The following is a 15,156-nucleotide window of genomic DNA, read 5'->3' as shown; positions in this document are numbered from 1 at the left end:
TTATTGCTATACTTTTCATGAACGTATATAATACAAAATGTAGATTCAGTTTTCTAATATTGTTTGAGATTGAGGAATTACGGTTCTCAAAAAAATCTAATTGGTCAAAAATATCGAGATTGACAATATTTTGTCAAATTTTTCTGCCAGGTTCCTGTTTGACAACCAGTCCCCAGCGCACATTTACTACAGGTGGAAACTGTACAGCATACTGAATGTAAGTATAGATCATTAGGATGTTTACATTGCACTCGGCAGACAGGGATGCTGGAAATGCAATTGGATAAGCTTAGATTGAACTATATGGCATGTTTACATTGCACTCGGCAGACAGGGATGCCTGAAATGCAATTGGATAAGCTTAGACTGAACTATATGGCATGTTTACATTGCTCTCGGCAGACAGGGATGCTGGAAATGCAATTGGATAAGCTTAGATTGAACTATATGGCATGTTTACATTGCACTCGGCAGACAGGAATGCTGGAAATGCAATTGGATAAGCTTAGATTGAACTATATGGCATGTTTACATTGCACTCGGCAGACAGGGATGCCTGAAATGCAATTGGATAAGCTTAGATTGAACTATATGGCATGTTTACATTGCACTCGGCAGACAGGGATGCTGGAAATGCAATTGGATTTGAACTATATGCTATCTATACCTGTAATTTGAGTCCTTCTGTCAACTACAGAGACCTAGATTTGCCATCGCTTAATGTACCATTAGATCTGGGTGTTTGAATTTCATTAGGAGTAAAAAGTAGAACAAGAAACATAGACCCTGATCTGCCAGCACATTAGATCATGCCCTGTGTTGTTTGCAGTTTGACTCATGAGCGAGTATATAGTGATGGTAGGAAACCAGTTTTCATATCCATTGTAAATGAAATCATCACCCAAATTTATTACGTACCCATTTAATCTAACTTGATTGAACTAGAGTTTGCATTTTTACATAACACACTCAAATTGGATCTATTTTGGTGTTGTCACTGATGTTCACCTGTTAATTTAGTTGCACTGATTCAGATTTTTTGAAATTCCAATCTGTTTTGAGTTTCATTCACACTTTATTTGTGAAAAATATTTTGGAAAGCATGAATGAGAGAGGGTGTGTAATGTATTAAAGAAAATCCTCATTCCTGTTTTGTTCAAATATGGGAGGAAAGAACTCGTTTTATATCGTACAAATACATACTGTGGGAGGAAAGAAATCAGCATTTTATATCGGGTACAAATACATACTATGCTGAATTTGTACATACATTACCAGTATTGTAAAACAGTTTATGGCAAAAAAATATAAATGTCAGTCCTGATTATCAATATGTAAAATGAGTACATGATTGATATTTAATCTGCTGCTTGATATACTTATTACTTAGAATGTTGCAGTGCTTTGAAGTACAAAATTGTTTGTTATTAGGGTGATACACCATATAAATGGAGGACAGAAGAGTTCCGAATGTTCCGTAATGGTTCCAAATGGAAACCTCCACCAATGAACCCTTACACATCGGGCATGCCAGATGAACTGGTGCGAGATGATGTGCCTGTACCCATTCCGGAAGAGCCAGATCAGCTTAAGAAAGGGCAGCTTACAGACAGGTAGATTTAGAAAGGAGGCCAATTGAGGGATAATTGACAGTTTACTAATTTTAATTACAAGATAGTTTACTAACTTCAGTTAAGTGTTAGTTTTATAATTTCAGTTAAAAGATAGTTAAGAAATGACCAATATTTTAATAATTTCAATTAAGAGATTAATAGTTTTAATTAAGAAATGACAAATAGTTTACTCATTTTAGTAAAGAGATACTTTTATTAATTTCAGTTAAGATTCAGGTGAATAATTTCAGTTAAGAGTCAGATTAATAATTTTAATTAAGAGGTAGTTTTAATAATTTCAATTAAGAGATGGTTTTAATAATTTCAGGTAAGAGTCCGTTTAATAATTTCAATTATGAGGTAGTATTAATAATTTCAGTTAAGAGTCAGTTTAATAATTTCAGTTAAGATGTAGTTTTAATACTTTGTGTTAGAGCCAGTTTAACGATCTCAATTAAGAGGTAGTTTTAATAATTTCAGTTAAGAGATATTTTAATAATTTTAAGAGATCAATAATCTACTATTTGAAATCATTGGAATTTTTTTATTTTGGAGATGACTTCTGAATAAAAGATGGAGAAGGAAAAAAATTGATGGTTCAGGTTCTGTTATTAGATGTTTCCGGAAACATTTAACTTGAACCTTTGTATGATTATTATTTTTATATAAGGATTAGACAGTAATTATTATTACTGATAACAAGTTTTTTTTAAATGAAAAGACTTAGTTCAGTTGGCATATAAATTTTTTAATTTGAAACGTCTTCTTTAGCAATACCACACACACAAATGTGCACATGTCAAGCTAGCAGAAAGTGGCTCGATGATGTGAACATTTAGCCTTTGAAAGCATAGTTATGTTTATCATTCAGTTACTAAAATTTACTGTTAATTGGTACCTTATCTCAATGTTTTGGACTCGCCTCACGATAAGGCAATGTGTGCTTAATGGTGTGGCCCTATGTCTATCATGTATCATTGTCAACTTTGGTTATTTTCAAGTTCTGATGAAAAACCATTGAACCAATTTCAGCCAAACTAGGCAGAGAGCATCATATCGTTATTTTTACCAGATCTGCCCTCAGAAAAATATGGCCACCATTACTAAAAATACAAAAATCTTTAAATGACTTATTTTCAAAAATGGTTTCCCAAAATTTGACTAAATTTGAGAGAAAACATTTTGACATAGAGGTCATTTCAGTTTTGTGTTAATGATGCCAATACATATATGATCAGATTTTACACAAAACATTGTGATATAAAGGGCTTTTTTATGTTTCTGCAGAAAATGCTAATTTGATATTAAATGACTGAATACTAAAACTTCTAATAAACCACTAAATAGAATCTGACCAAATTTGATAGCATATGAATGGCCTCAAATTTCTACAAATGGTAACTCAACAAGAAATATGGCCACTGTTAAATAAAAATGGAAAATTTTATAAATGACTTCTCAAAAACCACTCAAAAGAATTTTACAAAATTTGACAGAAAGCATCCTGGAATGAAGGCCTTTTTAGTTGCTACAAATGATGCAAATCTGCCAAGAAGTGTAGCTACTGTTGCCAAAAATAGAAAAACCTTTTTAAAATAAGGCGTAGTCAAAAACAGCTGAATGGAAGTAGAGAAATGTTTACAGAAAGTGACCTGGATTTACATGTCCATCCTTGCCAGAAAAAGAAAACATTTACACAACTTTTATCTCTAAAAAGCACCAGACAGAATTAGAACCAACCCTAATAATAGAAAGTATCCTGGCATAAAGACCTTCCAATACTTGACAAATGATGTTTATGTACCATCAGATTCTATATCTATTGGCCATTTGTGTCCTTTGTCAGTATGACCAAAGATACAAATTGAGAAATCATGAAACAACTATTTTCATAACATGCAATCAACTGCACATGAGAAATTTGCAGAAACATCTTCCTGACCCAGATTTCTTGACCAACTGCTCTTGCATTAGGCTATTAAGCAGATGTCGGCCAGTCATAGTTGTTCTCCCATGTTTAAAGTTTATTGCATAATATTCAGGTTGTTTATGTCATCAAAATGTCATTTTAAAAAGTCTTACATGTCATTGAGAAATGTCAGCAACAAGATTTTGCATGCAAGTGACAAGTAGAATCTCATAAATGTGTGCATTAGATGGACAGATTGTATATGGCATATAATGTGTTAATTTTGTATCAAAGAAACACCTATATAAAATGCATTATATTCTTTATAGTCAGAGGGACCGACTTGAAGATATGCTGCGTGATTTAACCCCCGAGAGAGTGAAGATTGGTGATGCAATGGTTTGGTGTCTGGATCATGCTGATTCAGCAGAAGAAATCGTAGAATGCATTGCCGAGTCCCTTTCCATTCTGCAAACACCTATTCCTAAAAAGGTATGATAACAGTGTTTAGAATTTACATGTTGCGAAGTGCCCTGTTTGCCATGTTCTATCAGTTACTGATGGTATACTAAAAATGCAAAGTGCCACCTGTTTGCCACTAGCTGTCAATCATATATTCCTAACAAAAAGTTCAACCTGCCTGGCACAAGCTGTCAGTCAGTGGTAGTATGTCCCTAAATGCAAATATTCACCTCTTTGCTACTAGCTCACAGTCAGTCATGGTATATTTCTAATGAAAAGTATGACCTGTTAAACACTAGCTGTCTGTCAGTAATGGTATATTTCTAATGAAAAGTGCTGTCTCTTTGACACTTTCAGTCAACCACCAGCTATCGGTCTATATAGCTGTCAGTCAGTTGTGGCATATTCCTAATGAAAAAGTAGGTGTTAGCCACTTACTGTCAGTCAGCAATGGTATATTTCTAATGCAAAGTGCCATCTCTTTGACACTAGTTGTCACTTAGTTGTGGCATATTCCTAAGACAAGTGGCACCTGTTTGCCGCTAGCTGTTAATCATATATTCCTTATTTCATTTTACTAATGCTGACCAGTGTTATTTTGACTATGTTGTAAATCACTCGATACAGTAAAGATTGTTTATTATATTCTTGGATAAAACATTTTCTTTCTTAAAATGTTCAGGTTTATTTCGCCAGGCAAATCCATAATTACTATCTATACCAAAGGTTTGTTATAATATTCAGTTTTTTACGATATTTAATTGAATATAACATTTTATGGTGTAGTGTGTCAGAAAATTAGCTAATGTTTTTATAACCTGACATGCTGAAACCTGGTAAACAATGGCAGTCATTTAAATAACAAAGGCATGGATATTACTGGTTTTTACTCTGTAATGTAGAATCATGGGTTGTTGGTTCAGAGCAGTTACAGCATGAAATAAATGTTTTTGTTTTGTACTTTTTAAACCAAATCATATAGAATTTTCGTTTATCTATCATTCAGTACTTGTATACAGTAATACCTCGTGCATTCGCATTTCTGGATTCGCGAATTCACGGATTCACGAAATTTTCATTGGTACCCTCTACGTACATGTTTTCTTTATTTTATTGAATTGTACCTTCGTTATATGACTTCTGTGACATATGAAGTTTACCTAGTTTACCTTCCTGACAATGACAAAGAAAACGTCAGTCATTAAGTTTACAGTCCCATTCGTTACTTGGTTTTACCTTACTGTGAGCGCAAAAGAAAACGGCAGCCAGTGAATTAGTATAGGGGTAATATTAGTATACATGTACTGTACTGTAAATGGGCTAGTGTGGCAAATACCTATTAGGCGATACTGTACTCTATTTTTACGTCAACCATTTATTTCTCTTTTTAAGGGTAATGTATTAAACTAACTTTTAAATGAAATTAAAGTGCTTTGGGAGCATGATTTGGGTCATATTTAGGGTTTAAACCCTAGAAATAAGCATTTATTAGCATTTTTATTGACTCGTACCAAACATTCGCGATTCCTCCTGATCCGCGACTGGTTCTGGAACCTAACCTCGCAAATGTTCGAGGTATTACTGTATATTGAATAATCGATTGTAGCTGAGAGTGGCACCTGATTTTCCTAACGAGCATTTGTGTTTCTTTGTGAAGCATTATCATTAAAAAATTTTTAAAAAATGATTATTATAAATTTCCATCCAAATAAGTAAAGGACTGATACACTAGGTAAGTTACTGACCAGATATGTTTTCACATGAAAAGGATGTTTATGATTCATTAGACAGTGCATATACATGTATGTTGACACTTTCAGTCAGTGGTAAAGCATATTTATTTATAATTTTGCTCATGATATGCTTATACAGTGTATGTGGTTTGAAAATGAAATATCATTGCACAAGTTCCAAAACCATTTTCTGACAGTAATTTTACCAGGAAAAATTGTACCAGTATAATAAATACATGTCCAGTGTCATCAGCATGAGCATGCATATAAACATGTCCATTGTCATCAATCATGAACATGCACATAAACATGTCTAGTGTCATCAACATGAACATGCATATAGACCTGTCCAGTGTCATCAGTATGAACATGCATATAAACCTGTCCAGTGTCATCACGCGAACATGCATTTTAACATGTTCATTGTCATCAACCATGAACATGCACATAAACATGTCTGGTGTCACCGACATGAACATATAAACCTGTCCAGTGTCATCAGTATGAACATGCATATAAACATGTCTATTGTCATCAATATAAACATGTCCTGTGTTACCAACATGCACATAAACATGTCTGTTGTTATCAACTTGAACATGCACATAACATTTCTAGTTTCATCAACATGCACATAAACATATCCTGTGTCATAAACATGTATAGTGTCATCAACATGTGCATAAACATGTCTAGTGTCATCAACATGCACATAAACATATCCTGTGTCATCAACATGCACATAAACATGTCCTGTGTGATGAACATGCACATAAACATGTCCTGTGTGATGAACAGCACATAAACATGTCCTGTGTGATGAACAGCACATAAACATGTCTAGTGTCTTCAATGTAAAGATGTCCTGTGTCATCAGCATGAGCATGCATATAAACATATTCATTGTTATCACTATGAACATGCATATAAATGTGTCTCATCCATATGAACATCCTCATAAACATGCCCTGTGTCATCAACATGAACATACACAAAAACATGTCCTGTGTGATGAACATGCACATACACATGTCCAGTGTCATCAACATGAATGTCAACATGTCTGGTGTCATCAACATGAACATGCACATAAACATGTCCAGTGTCATCAGCATGAGCATGCATATAAACATGTCCTGTGTCATCAACATGAACATGCATATAAACATGTCCAGTGTCATCAACATGAACATGCACATAAACATGTCCAGTGTCATCAGCATGAGCATGCATATAAACATGTCCTGTGTCATCAACATGAATGTCAACATGTCCAGTGTCATCAACATGAACATGCACATAAACATGTCCAGTGTCATCAGCATGAGCATGCATATAAACATGTCCAGTGTCATCAGCATGAGCATGCATATAAACATGTCCAGTGTCATCAACATGAATGTCAACATGTCCAGTGTCATCAACATGAACATGTACATAAACATGTCCAGTGTCATCAGCATGAGCATGCATATAAACATGTCCTGTGTTATCAACATGAATGTCAACATGTCCAGTGTCATCAACATGAACATGTACATAAACATGTCCAGTGTCATCAGCATGAGCATGCATATAAACATGTCCTGTGTCATCAACATGAATGTCAACATGTCCAGTGTCATCAACATGAACATGCACATAAACATGTCCAGTGTCATCAGCATGAGCATGTACATAAACATGTCCAGTGTCATCAGCATGAGCATGCATATAAACATGTCCTGTGTCATCAACATGAATGTCAACATGTCCAGTGTCATCAGCATGAACATGCACATAAACATGTCCAGTGTCATCAGCATGAGCATGCATATAAACATGTCCTGTGTTATGAACATGAATGTCAACATGTCCAGTGTCATCAACATGAACATGTACATAAACATGTCCAGTGTCATCAGCATGAGCATGCATATAAACATGTCCTGTGTTATCAACATGAATGTCAACATGTCCAGTGTCATCAACATGAACATGCACATAAACATGTCCAGTGTCATCAACATGAACATGCATATAAACATGTCCAGTGTCATCAGCATGAACATGCATATAAACATGTCCTGTGTCATCAACATGAATGTCGACATGTCCAGTGTCATCAACATGAACATACACAAAAACATGTCCAGTGTCATCAGCATGAGCATGCATATAAACATGTCCTGTGTTATGAACATGAATGTCAACATGTCCAGTGTCATCAACATGAACATGTACATAAACATGTCCAGTGTCATCAGCATGAGCATGCATATAAACATGTCCTGTGTTATCAACATGAATGTCAACATGTCCAGTGTCATCAACATGAACATGCACATAAACATGTCCAGTGTCATCAACATGAACATGCATATAAACATGTCCAGTGTCATCAGCATGAACATGCATATAAACATGTCCTGTGTCATCAACATGAATGTCGACATGTCCAGTGTCATCAACATGAACATACACAAAAACATGTCCTTTGTGATGAACATGAATGTCAACATGTCTAGTGTCATCAACATGAACATGCACATAAACATGTTCTGTGTAATCAGCATGAACATGCACATAAACATATTCAGTGTTATCAACATGTACATAAACATGTCCTGTCATCAACATGAACATGCTTATAAAGATGTCTAGTGTCATCAACATAAACATGTCTAATGTGGTCAACATGAACATGCATATAAACATGTCCTGTGTGATGAACATGCATATAAACATGTCTAGTGTATCAGCGTGAACATGCATATAAACATGTCTAGTGTCATCAACATGAACATGCACATTAACATATTCAGTGTTATCAACATGAACATGCACATAAACATGTCCAGTGTATCAGTGTGAACATGCATATAAACATCTCCTGTGTCATCAACATAAACATGCATATAAACATGTCCTGTGTCATCAACATGAACATGCACATAATTAATTTGAAAATAAATGATGAATTTGGATATGATATTTCTCAGTTTTCACATTATAAATATCTCATTTCCTTGCAAATTAAATAATTTTTACTGTAATTGCAAATTGAGTGCAAAGTCTATCTAGATTTTGATACAAACAACTTAATTTCATACAGGCAACATTTGGACTTAGCTTAGGTAGAAACTACATTTGTCTAACCAGACTCTTGTATGGATTTGTGAGATCTTTGCTGTACCGAGGATCTGGTTTTGAAAAATGCGTGCTTTCCTAAAAATTAGAAAAGCAGTTTCATTGGTGTGATGTCTTATATAATTAATACATTGTTATACACGAGGACATTTTCATTGACTAAGACACCCTCCAGTGGTATTAAATGATATCTTTTTAAAATTTCAATATTGTTTTTTGAATGATTGCAAAAATGGCTAGAAAATGTTTGAGAATGGCATCAATGTCTTTGTAGTTTAAGTTTTACCAAAGCACCTATCAGTAACAGTGAAGAATTTTACCAGACACTTGTATGATATAGTACTTAAATGTTTCTTCAGTCCTGATTTTCACTATCCAAAGATTAACAGGAAGAAAGTTTGAAGACCTAACATGCTTGCTATGGTTCATGTTATTTGAATATCAAAGGATGCCATGACATAGTTTATATTCTGTTGGGTAATTTGGAAGAAACATCTGTGTTTAAAGATGGATATCCAAATTACCATTCAGCATGATTTGTTAAAGTTTAGCTGCATTAGCATGATAGGTATTTTATGTTTGCTGTAAATGAATTTTAGACTTTGCAAATATTTCATTAAATTTGCTCTCTATTTTAATTTGAATGTTAATGTTGAATAATAAGATGTTTTCTTGATTTTCAGGTTGCCAGGTTATTCTTAGTGTCAGATATTCTGTTCAACTGCAGTGCCAAAGTTCCAAATGCTTCATTCTTCAGGAAATAGTAAGTTTTACATTTTTTTGTCAGATCATATTATTTTAGCATAGCTTTCTCTGTTGCATATATATATATATATATATATATATATATATATATATATATATATATATATATATATACATATATATATCTATATATATATATATGTATATATATATATATATATATATATATATATATATATATATATATATATATATATATAAAAATCCAGCCCTCCTTGAATGAAGAAAAAAAGTTACAAGCATTATGTGAAGTTGAGAGATTGCAACAAGCCATTGAGTTGCATAGGGTTTGGAACTGAAGTTTGTGCAACTGTATCCGAGGATGCTAAGGTGTGTGCACTTTACAAACTTTTCTGATGGACATAAAGCTTACTGTCGATGTATCAGTTTGGAATAACTAACTTCCTACTTGGCACTAGCAGTACATGATATTTTGTTACACCTTACTGAAAACTGGTCAGACTTACGGAAAAAAAATAGCTGCCTTACTCAGATGATCTTGTTAGGGTTAGCAGGTCTGTGACAGTCTTTCATACTCATTCAACTGAAGCCAGACATGACGATCTTTTAAATTTGATCCAATAATGCCTTAACTTCCTTTATATATGGCTGCCATTACTATAAAAAGAAAGTTTTTTGATATGAAATCATTTAATTTTTTGATGTACCACCAGAGAAAATTCTTGGAGGTTTTTAATGAATACTGTTTTTATTTTAAAAAATTGATCCAATTCTTTAAAGATTTTATATTTTTATTACCAATATCGTTTATTTTATAAGCATTTTACAGAATTTAACATCTTTAGTTTTAGCTTATATCATGTAGTACATTATGTATATTTGGAAGGTGTATCTTCATGGAGTTTTTGTAAAATTCTTTATATTCACATTTTGAGGTTTACTTTTAATTGGTACCATGTACCTCTATCTCCCTACTTCACTAAATTTGACCAAATTTGACAGCGTCCTGGCATAGATGACTTGAAAAGGATACCAGTCTGCCATTACTAAAAATTATAAAACTCTGCTACTTTTCAAAAGTGGTGCCCAACAAAACTTGACCAATTGTGAGAGCCTGCATCCTGGCAAAGATGGCTTTCAGTCTTTTTCCAACATGATACAATCAGGTTATGAATGACTTTACTAAAAATAGAAAAATCTAACATCAAATATGGCCACCAAGGCAGCGATCTTGAAAATCAATTGCTACTCTAGAAAGAAAAGTTGTGTTGACCCATCATTTTCATCAGATGATTTCTTGTGATATCAGGTTGGTTCTAAATGAAAAGGTTGAAGACTTCATCAAATATGGTCACTACTGTGAAAATCTTTTAATTGCTTCCTGAATGGATGGTCATATGAACATGGAGTTTTTGCTAAAAGATTTCTTGTGATGTCCAGTGTGTCCAAAATGAAAATGATGCCAATTTGAGGTCCAATATGGCCACTGCATTAGCCATCTTCAAAATCTTGTTATTTCTACTTCAGAATGAAATGTTGTATTGACATAAGTTTTTTTTAAAAACTGCTCTGGTGGCTTAGTGGTTAGAGCATCCACATCGGATGCAGGATTTTGTGGGTTCATTCCCTGGCAGAATCATACCAAAGACATAAAAATGGTACTAACAGCTGTCTCGCTTGGCACTCAGCATTAAGAGGTTAGTGCAAGGACTGGTTGGCCTGGTGTCATTATAATGTGACTGGGTGGAACATCATGCTACGTGTCTGTTTCATGATGTCCCAGTGCTAGACATCACTATAAACTGTCACACTGCAAACATCATAGCGATATGACTGAAAAATTGTTAAAGCTGCATTCAAAATTGAAGCACACACACACACTCAGACATATTGTTTTCACCAGAAGGCTTAAGTTGTCTGGGTAGTCCTTCATGAAAATGGTGCAAATCTGATTTTGACTAGGGCCATTATGGCATTAATCTTGAAAATTTTGTTTTTGGTACCTTTCCGAAACAGAAAGCTTTATCAACATGGGGATTTTTGCTTGTATCAACATTGAGCTTGCATCAGTAGTCTTATGATACCTTGTTGGTCTTTAATGAAAATGGTGTTGGTCATACATCCAATACATCAGCTGATTTGAATATTCTGTAATTGCTGAAATATATCAGATATGATATCAATGCTCCACAGTAAAATGAAAGAAATAATCCTTTCTTGAATTCCTGGAAATTCTTTTTGGCCAGTAGAGCATCAGTCCCTTCAGTAATTATTGTGGCCAGCTGCTCTTGCTTTGGCTGCTATTCAGATGATAGACAGCTGATCAGTCAGATACCCACTTGGGCCTTTTGGATAGTACTGGTATATGTGATAATGTTTAACATGATCATATACAGTGTTCAACATATATTGTACTTGGAGCCCAGGATCTGGGTTTTTGCAAGTTGAATTAGGTAACTCATTGGACTAGTATATTATGTCATCACTACTTTTTCTTGATTCTTGAATTGTAAAAATATTTCACCAAAGAGACTTATTTTTTTTCTGATTTGGAACAGCTTTAGACCCAACAGTTCCATATTAAAGTACCTTGGTTGTGCTTCTGTATTTAATCCACTGGGGTAGCATCAGACATTTCAGACTCCTATAAATGTTTTATATAAGATGTACAAGCCATGTCTAAATGTACAAAGAAAAAAACTTAATTTAAAAAAAATGGAGAATAATTTAGAATATTTAAGCTGTTCATTCTCTATTAGGTAAATGTTTTGGTTCACACTAAAGACATCTTTACTACAAATTTACTCCTCATGATGAAACTGGAAAACTACATGACAGAAAAGTCACCTTTCAAGGCAATGTGTTAAAGTTTCTGACAGTATCATTTACATCTGTACTGTATTCAGTTGCAATATTTTTGTAAAAAATTACTGTGCATCTGAGCTTTGTATTCTGAGTGTTCGTATCTCACCTATGCTAGCAGAATCCTAAGTAAGTCAGACACTCTTCTAAAGAGCTCTTTTGCTCTTTTTTTTCTTGTCTCATTCTTTGCTCTTAGGCTTATCTGAATTAATAAATGTATTGACAGACATTTTCTTTTTCTTTTTTTAGCTTTAATTCCAAACTTCCAGAGGTATTTAAAGATATTCATGAAGCATATGACAGCATTGACGGCAGGCTCAAGGCAGAACAGTTCAAGGTGATTGTTTTTGGTTGCCTGTGAATTGCAAGACTTGGTTGGTAATAATATCACTCTCAGCACTGTTAAAGTGTTTCAGGTCATCTACATTAGTGTTGTATTCAAGTAAAACTTGGATGTAATATTTCAGGGTACTACCTAAACTTAAAACACCCAGTAACTTCATCTGAAGAAGCAGAAGTTGTATAATCATGTTGTCCTTCACGGGCAGATATGCTGCATTGTGAAACTTTTATTTAGAATATGTGGTCAACGGTTAAGGTCACTTTGATTAAAATAATTAAAATACTTTGGCACAATAACATTTGTACTACATGGCATACCTCAGCCAAACTTTGTGGATGGTTCGCACCTGAGGTAAAGAAGAAGCTTGTTGAATTTAGGGTTCCAAGGTCAAGATCACTGACTGAAAGGGAAAAGATTGGTTTCCTCACAGTAGCATTTGTTCAACATCACATGGACCAAACTTTGTTGATGGCATGCACTTAAGGGAAAAACCCATTTATTTTGGGGTCAAAAAGTCAGGTGTCAGGGGAACTGTGGAAGAAAACAATTGGTTTCTGTACACAGATCATTGATCTGTGTAGAGGACTGTAAACCTCATTATTAAATTATATTGCTCACTTAATTTACTTTTGTTTTAAAAATGGACAGATTATTTGTTTAGCCATAAATACTTCGCTGTATCATTCATTGGTTTGCTTTTAAGTTTGCTTAACATTGACACTGATACATGTGCATGGAAGCCTACAAGAAAAATCAAACCATACACAGTAAAAGGCATCATTCATTGAATTGAAACTTAAATATAGTAAGACTTTATAACTTAGAAGACACTTGAACTCTGAGTGAATCTTAAATGTCTCACTTATCCTGTTGTGACCGATTCTGATTTCACTGACTCAGAAAAACTGAAAACTACTGAAAACTCGAACCAGATATTTGATGTCACAGTGATTTGATATTTTAAATTTTTCTATAATTATAAATTATATACTGCTTGAAGGTTTTGAGTCCTTTTTGGAAATGTCAGGGGAAATATGGAATGATTTTTGAAAATCTTGTTCCTCTTCTATGAAAATCACTTCAGACATGTAAAGCTATTGATCATCTTGTCTTCCAGCAAAAGGTAATGGCATGTTTCCGTGCCTGGGAGGATTGGACTGTTTATCCCAATGACTACCTCATCAACCTACAAAATATTTTCTTGGGACTTGTACCAACAATGGTAAGTAACCATAACTCTTTTTGATTAGGGAGGAACTTAAGGACAGTGACCCATGACCAGTTTGTAGAAATGGCACAATCAGATTAAGTACAAAAGCACACCTGGGCTGTAAGAAATCTAAAAAAAATTCTTCCCAGATATGGAGATTTTTATGAACCAAAATTATTTCTTTGTGTCCTTTTCTATTTTTCTTATTGAAAGTTTAAAGAAGATACAAATGGGTATCCCTTACAACAACAGTTGTGAATGATACCAAGAATTTATTCTGCAGTTGTCATCATCTGTAGTACAAGTCCATAGCTCTTTAAGTCACGTTTTGCAGCTGGTGTCATTTTGGAGAATTTGACAACACATACCTTTAAATGGCGTTTATTCAATTGATATCGCACCTTGTCCATCAAAATTCCATTGAAGATTATTGTATAAATTTGAAGCAAAATGCTTAATGGTAGATTTAGTGATAATGTCAGTCAACATTTGTATGCACAATCAAGCCAGCGGGGTGATCTCATTTAAGCCGGTTTTGTCACTGGCTATGATGTAAGAGGGAACGCGCCTGCAGTTGGGAAAGATTTTACTGCAAAACAAACAGACGCAATAATGTCATCATTTACAAACATAGACTAGAGACACACCAGCAGGAAGAAAAAAATCGGCACAAAAGTCCAGTAAATAGGAGGCAATTATGTAACTTCGTATATATCTTCTGTAAGTCATGACATGTCTTTTATTTCAATTCATACATAATACCTATTTTTCCCATACAAATATGTGCTTTCATACTAGAAACATGGCTCTCAATTAAGATTTATTTTAGTTAAATTTTACATCACACTAAATTATCATTTTGAAGAAATGTTATTATTATTACTACAGTGTCGGGATTGTTTTATGTGCACTCTCCAACAACTTACATTTTGCAGATGTTGTTCTCACACAAATTATATTCCACACAAGAATACTCTATCCAGCATACTTTAATCCATATAAATTAAATCATCTCTGACTTGAACAAATTGCTGATCTTATTTTGTTTTGTGTACCATGACAAAACACTAATTTTACTACTAATTGACAGCTTACGTGCAACTTTAAATAGGGGACAGACTCTTTGGGCAGCTAACTTGTATAAATTAGACTTGAAACACTTGTTTTCC

The 15,156-nt window shown here is 34.0% G+C and overlaps 1 protein-coding gene across 4 annotated transcripts in view; it reads left to right on the top strand.

Annotated features, from left to right (window-relative positions):
• LOC149799905 (U2 snRNP-associated SURP motif-containing protein-like) overlaps positions 1–15,156 on the top strand; it is an 84,850-nt gene that overhangs the window by 43,160 nt on the left and 26,534 nt on the right. For all 4 annotated transcript variants that reach the window (XM_089959356.1, XM_089959357.1, XM_089959358.1 and 1 more), the window contains exons 12-17: positions 151–217; positions 1,432–1,613; positions 3,852–4,014; positions 9,530–9,609; positions 12,684–12,771; positions 13,895–13,999. In XM_089959356.1, coding sequence (XP_089815482.1) covers positions 151–217; positions 1,432–1,613; positions 3,852–4,014; positions 9,530–9,609; positions 12,684–12,771; positions 13,895–13,999 — 685 coding nt within the window. The remainder of the gene's footprint in view (positions 1–150; positions 218–1,431; positions 1,614–3,851; positions 4,015–9,529; positions 9,610–12,683; positions 12,772–13,894; positions 14,000–15,156) is intronic.

Source organism: Sinohyriopsis cumingii, chromosome 5, assembly GCF_028554795.1.
Source record: "Sinohyriopsis cumingii isolate HCF-2022 chromosome 5, ASM2855479v2, whole genome shotgun sequence".
Classification (NCBI taxonomy): Eukaryota; Metazoa; Mollusca; class Bivalvia; order Unionida; family Unionidae; genus Sinohyriopsis; species Sinohyriopsis cumingii.
Note: the sequence above shows the minus strand (reverse complement) of the source record. Positions and strands in the feature narration are given on the sequence as shown.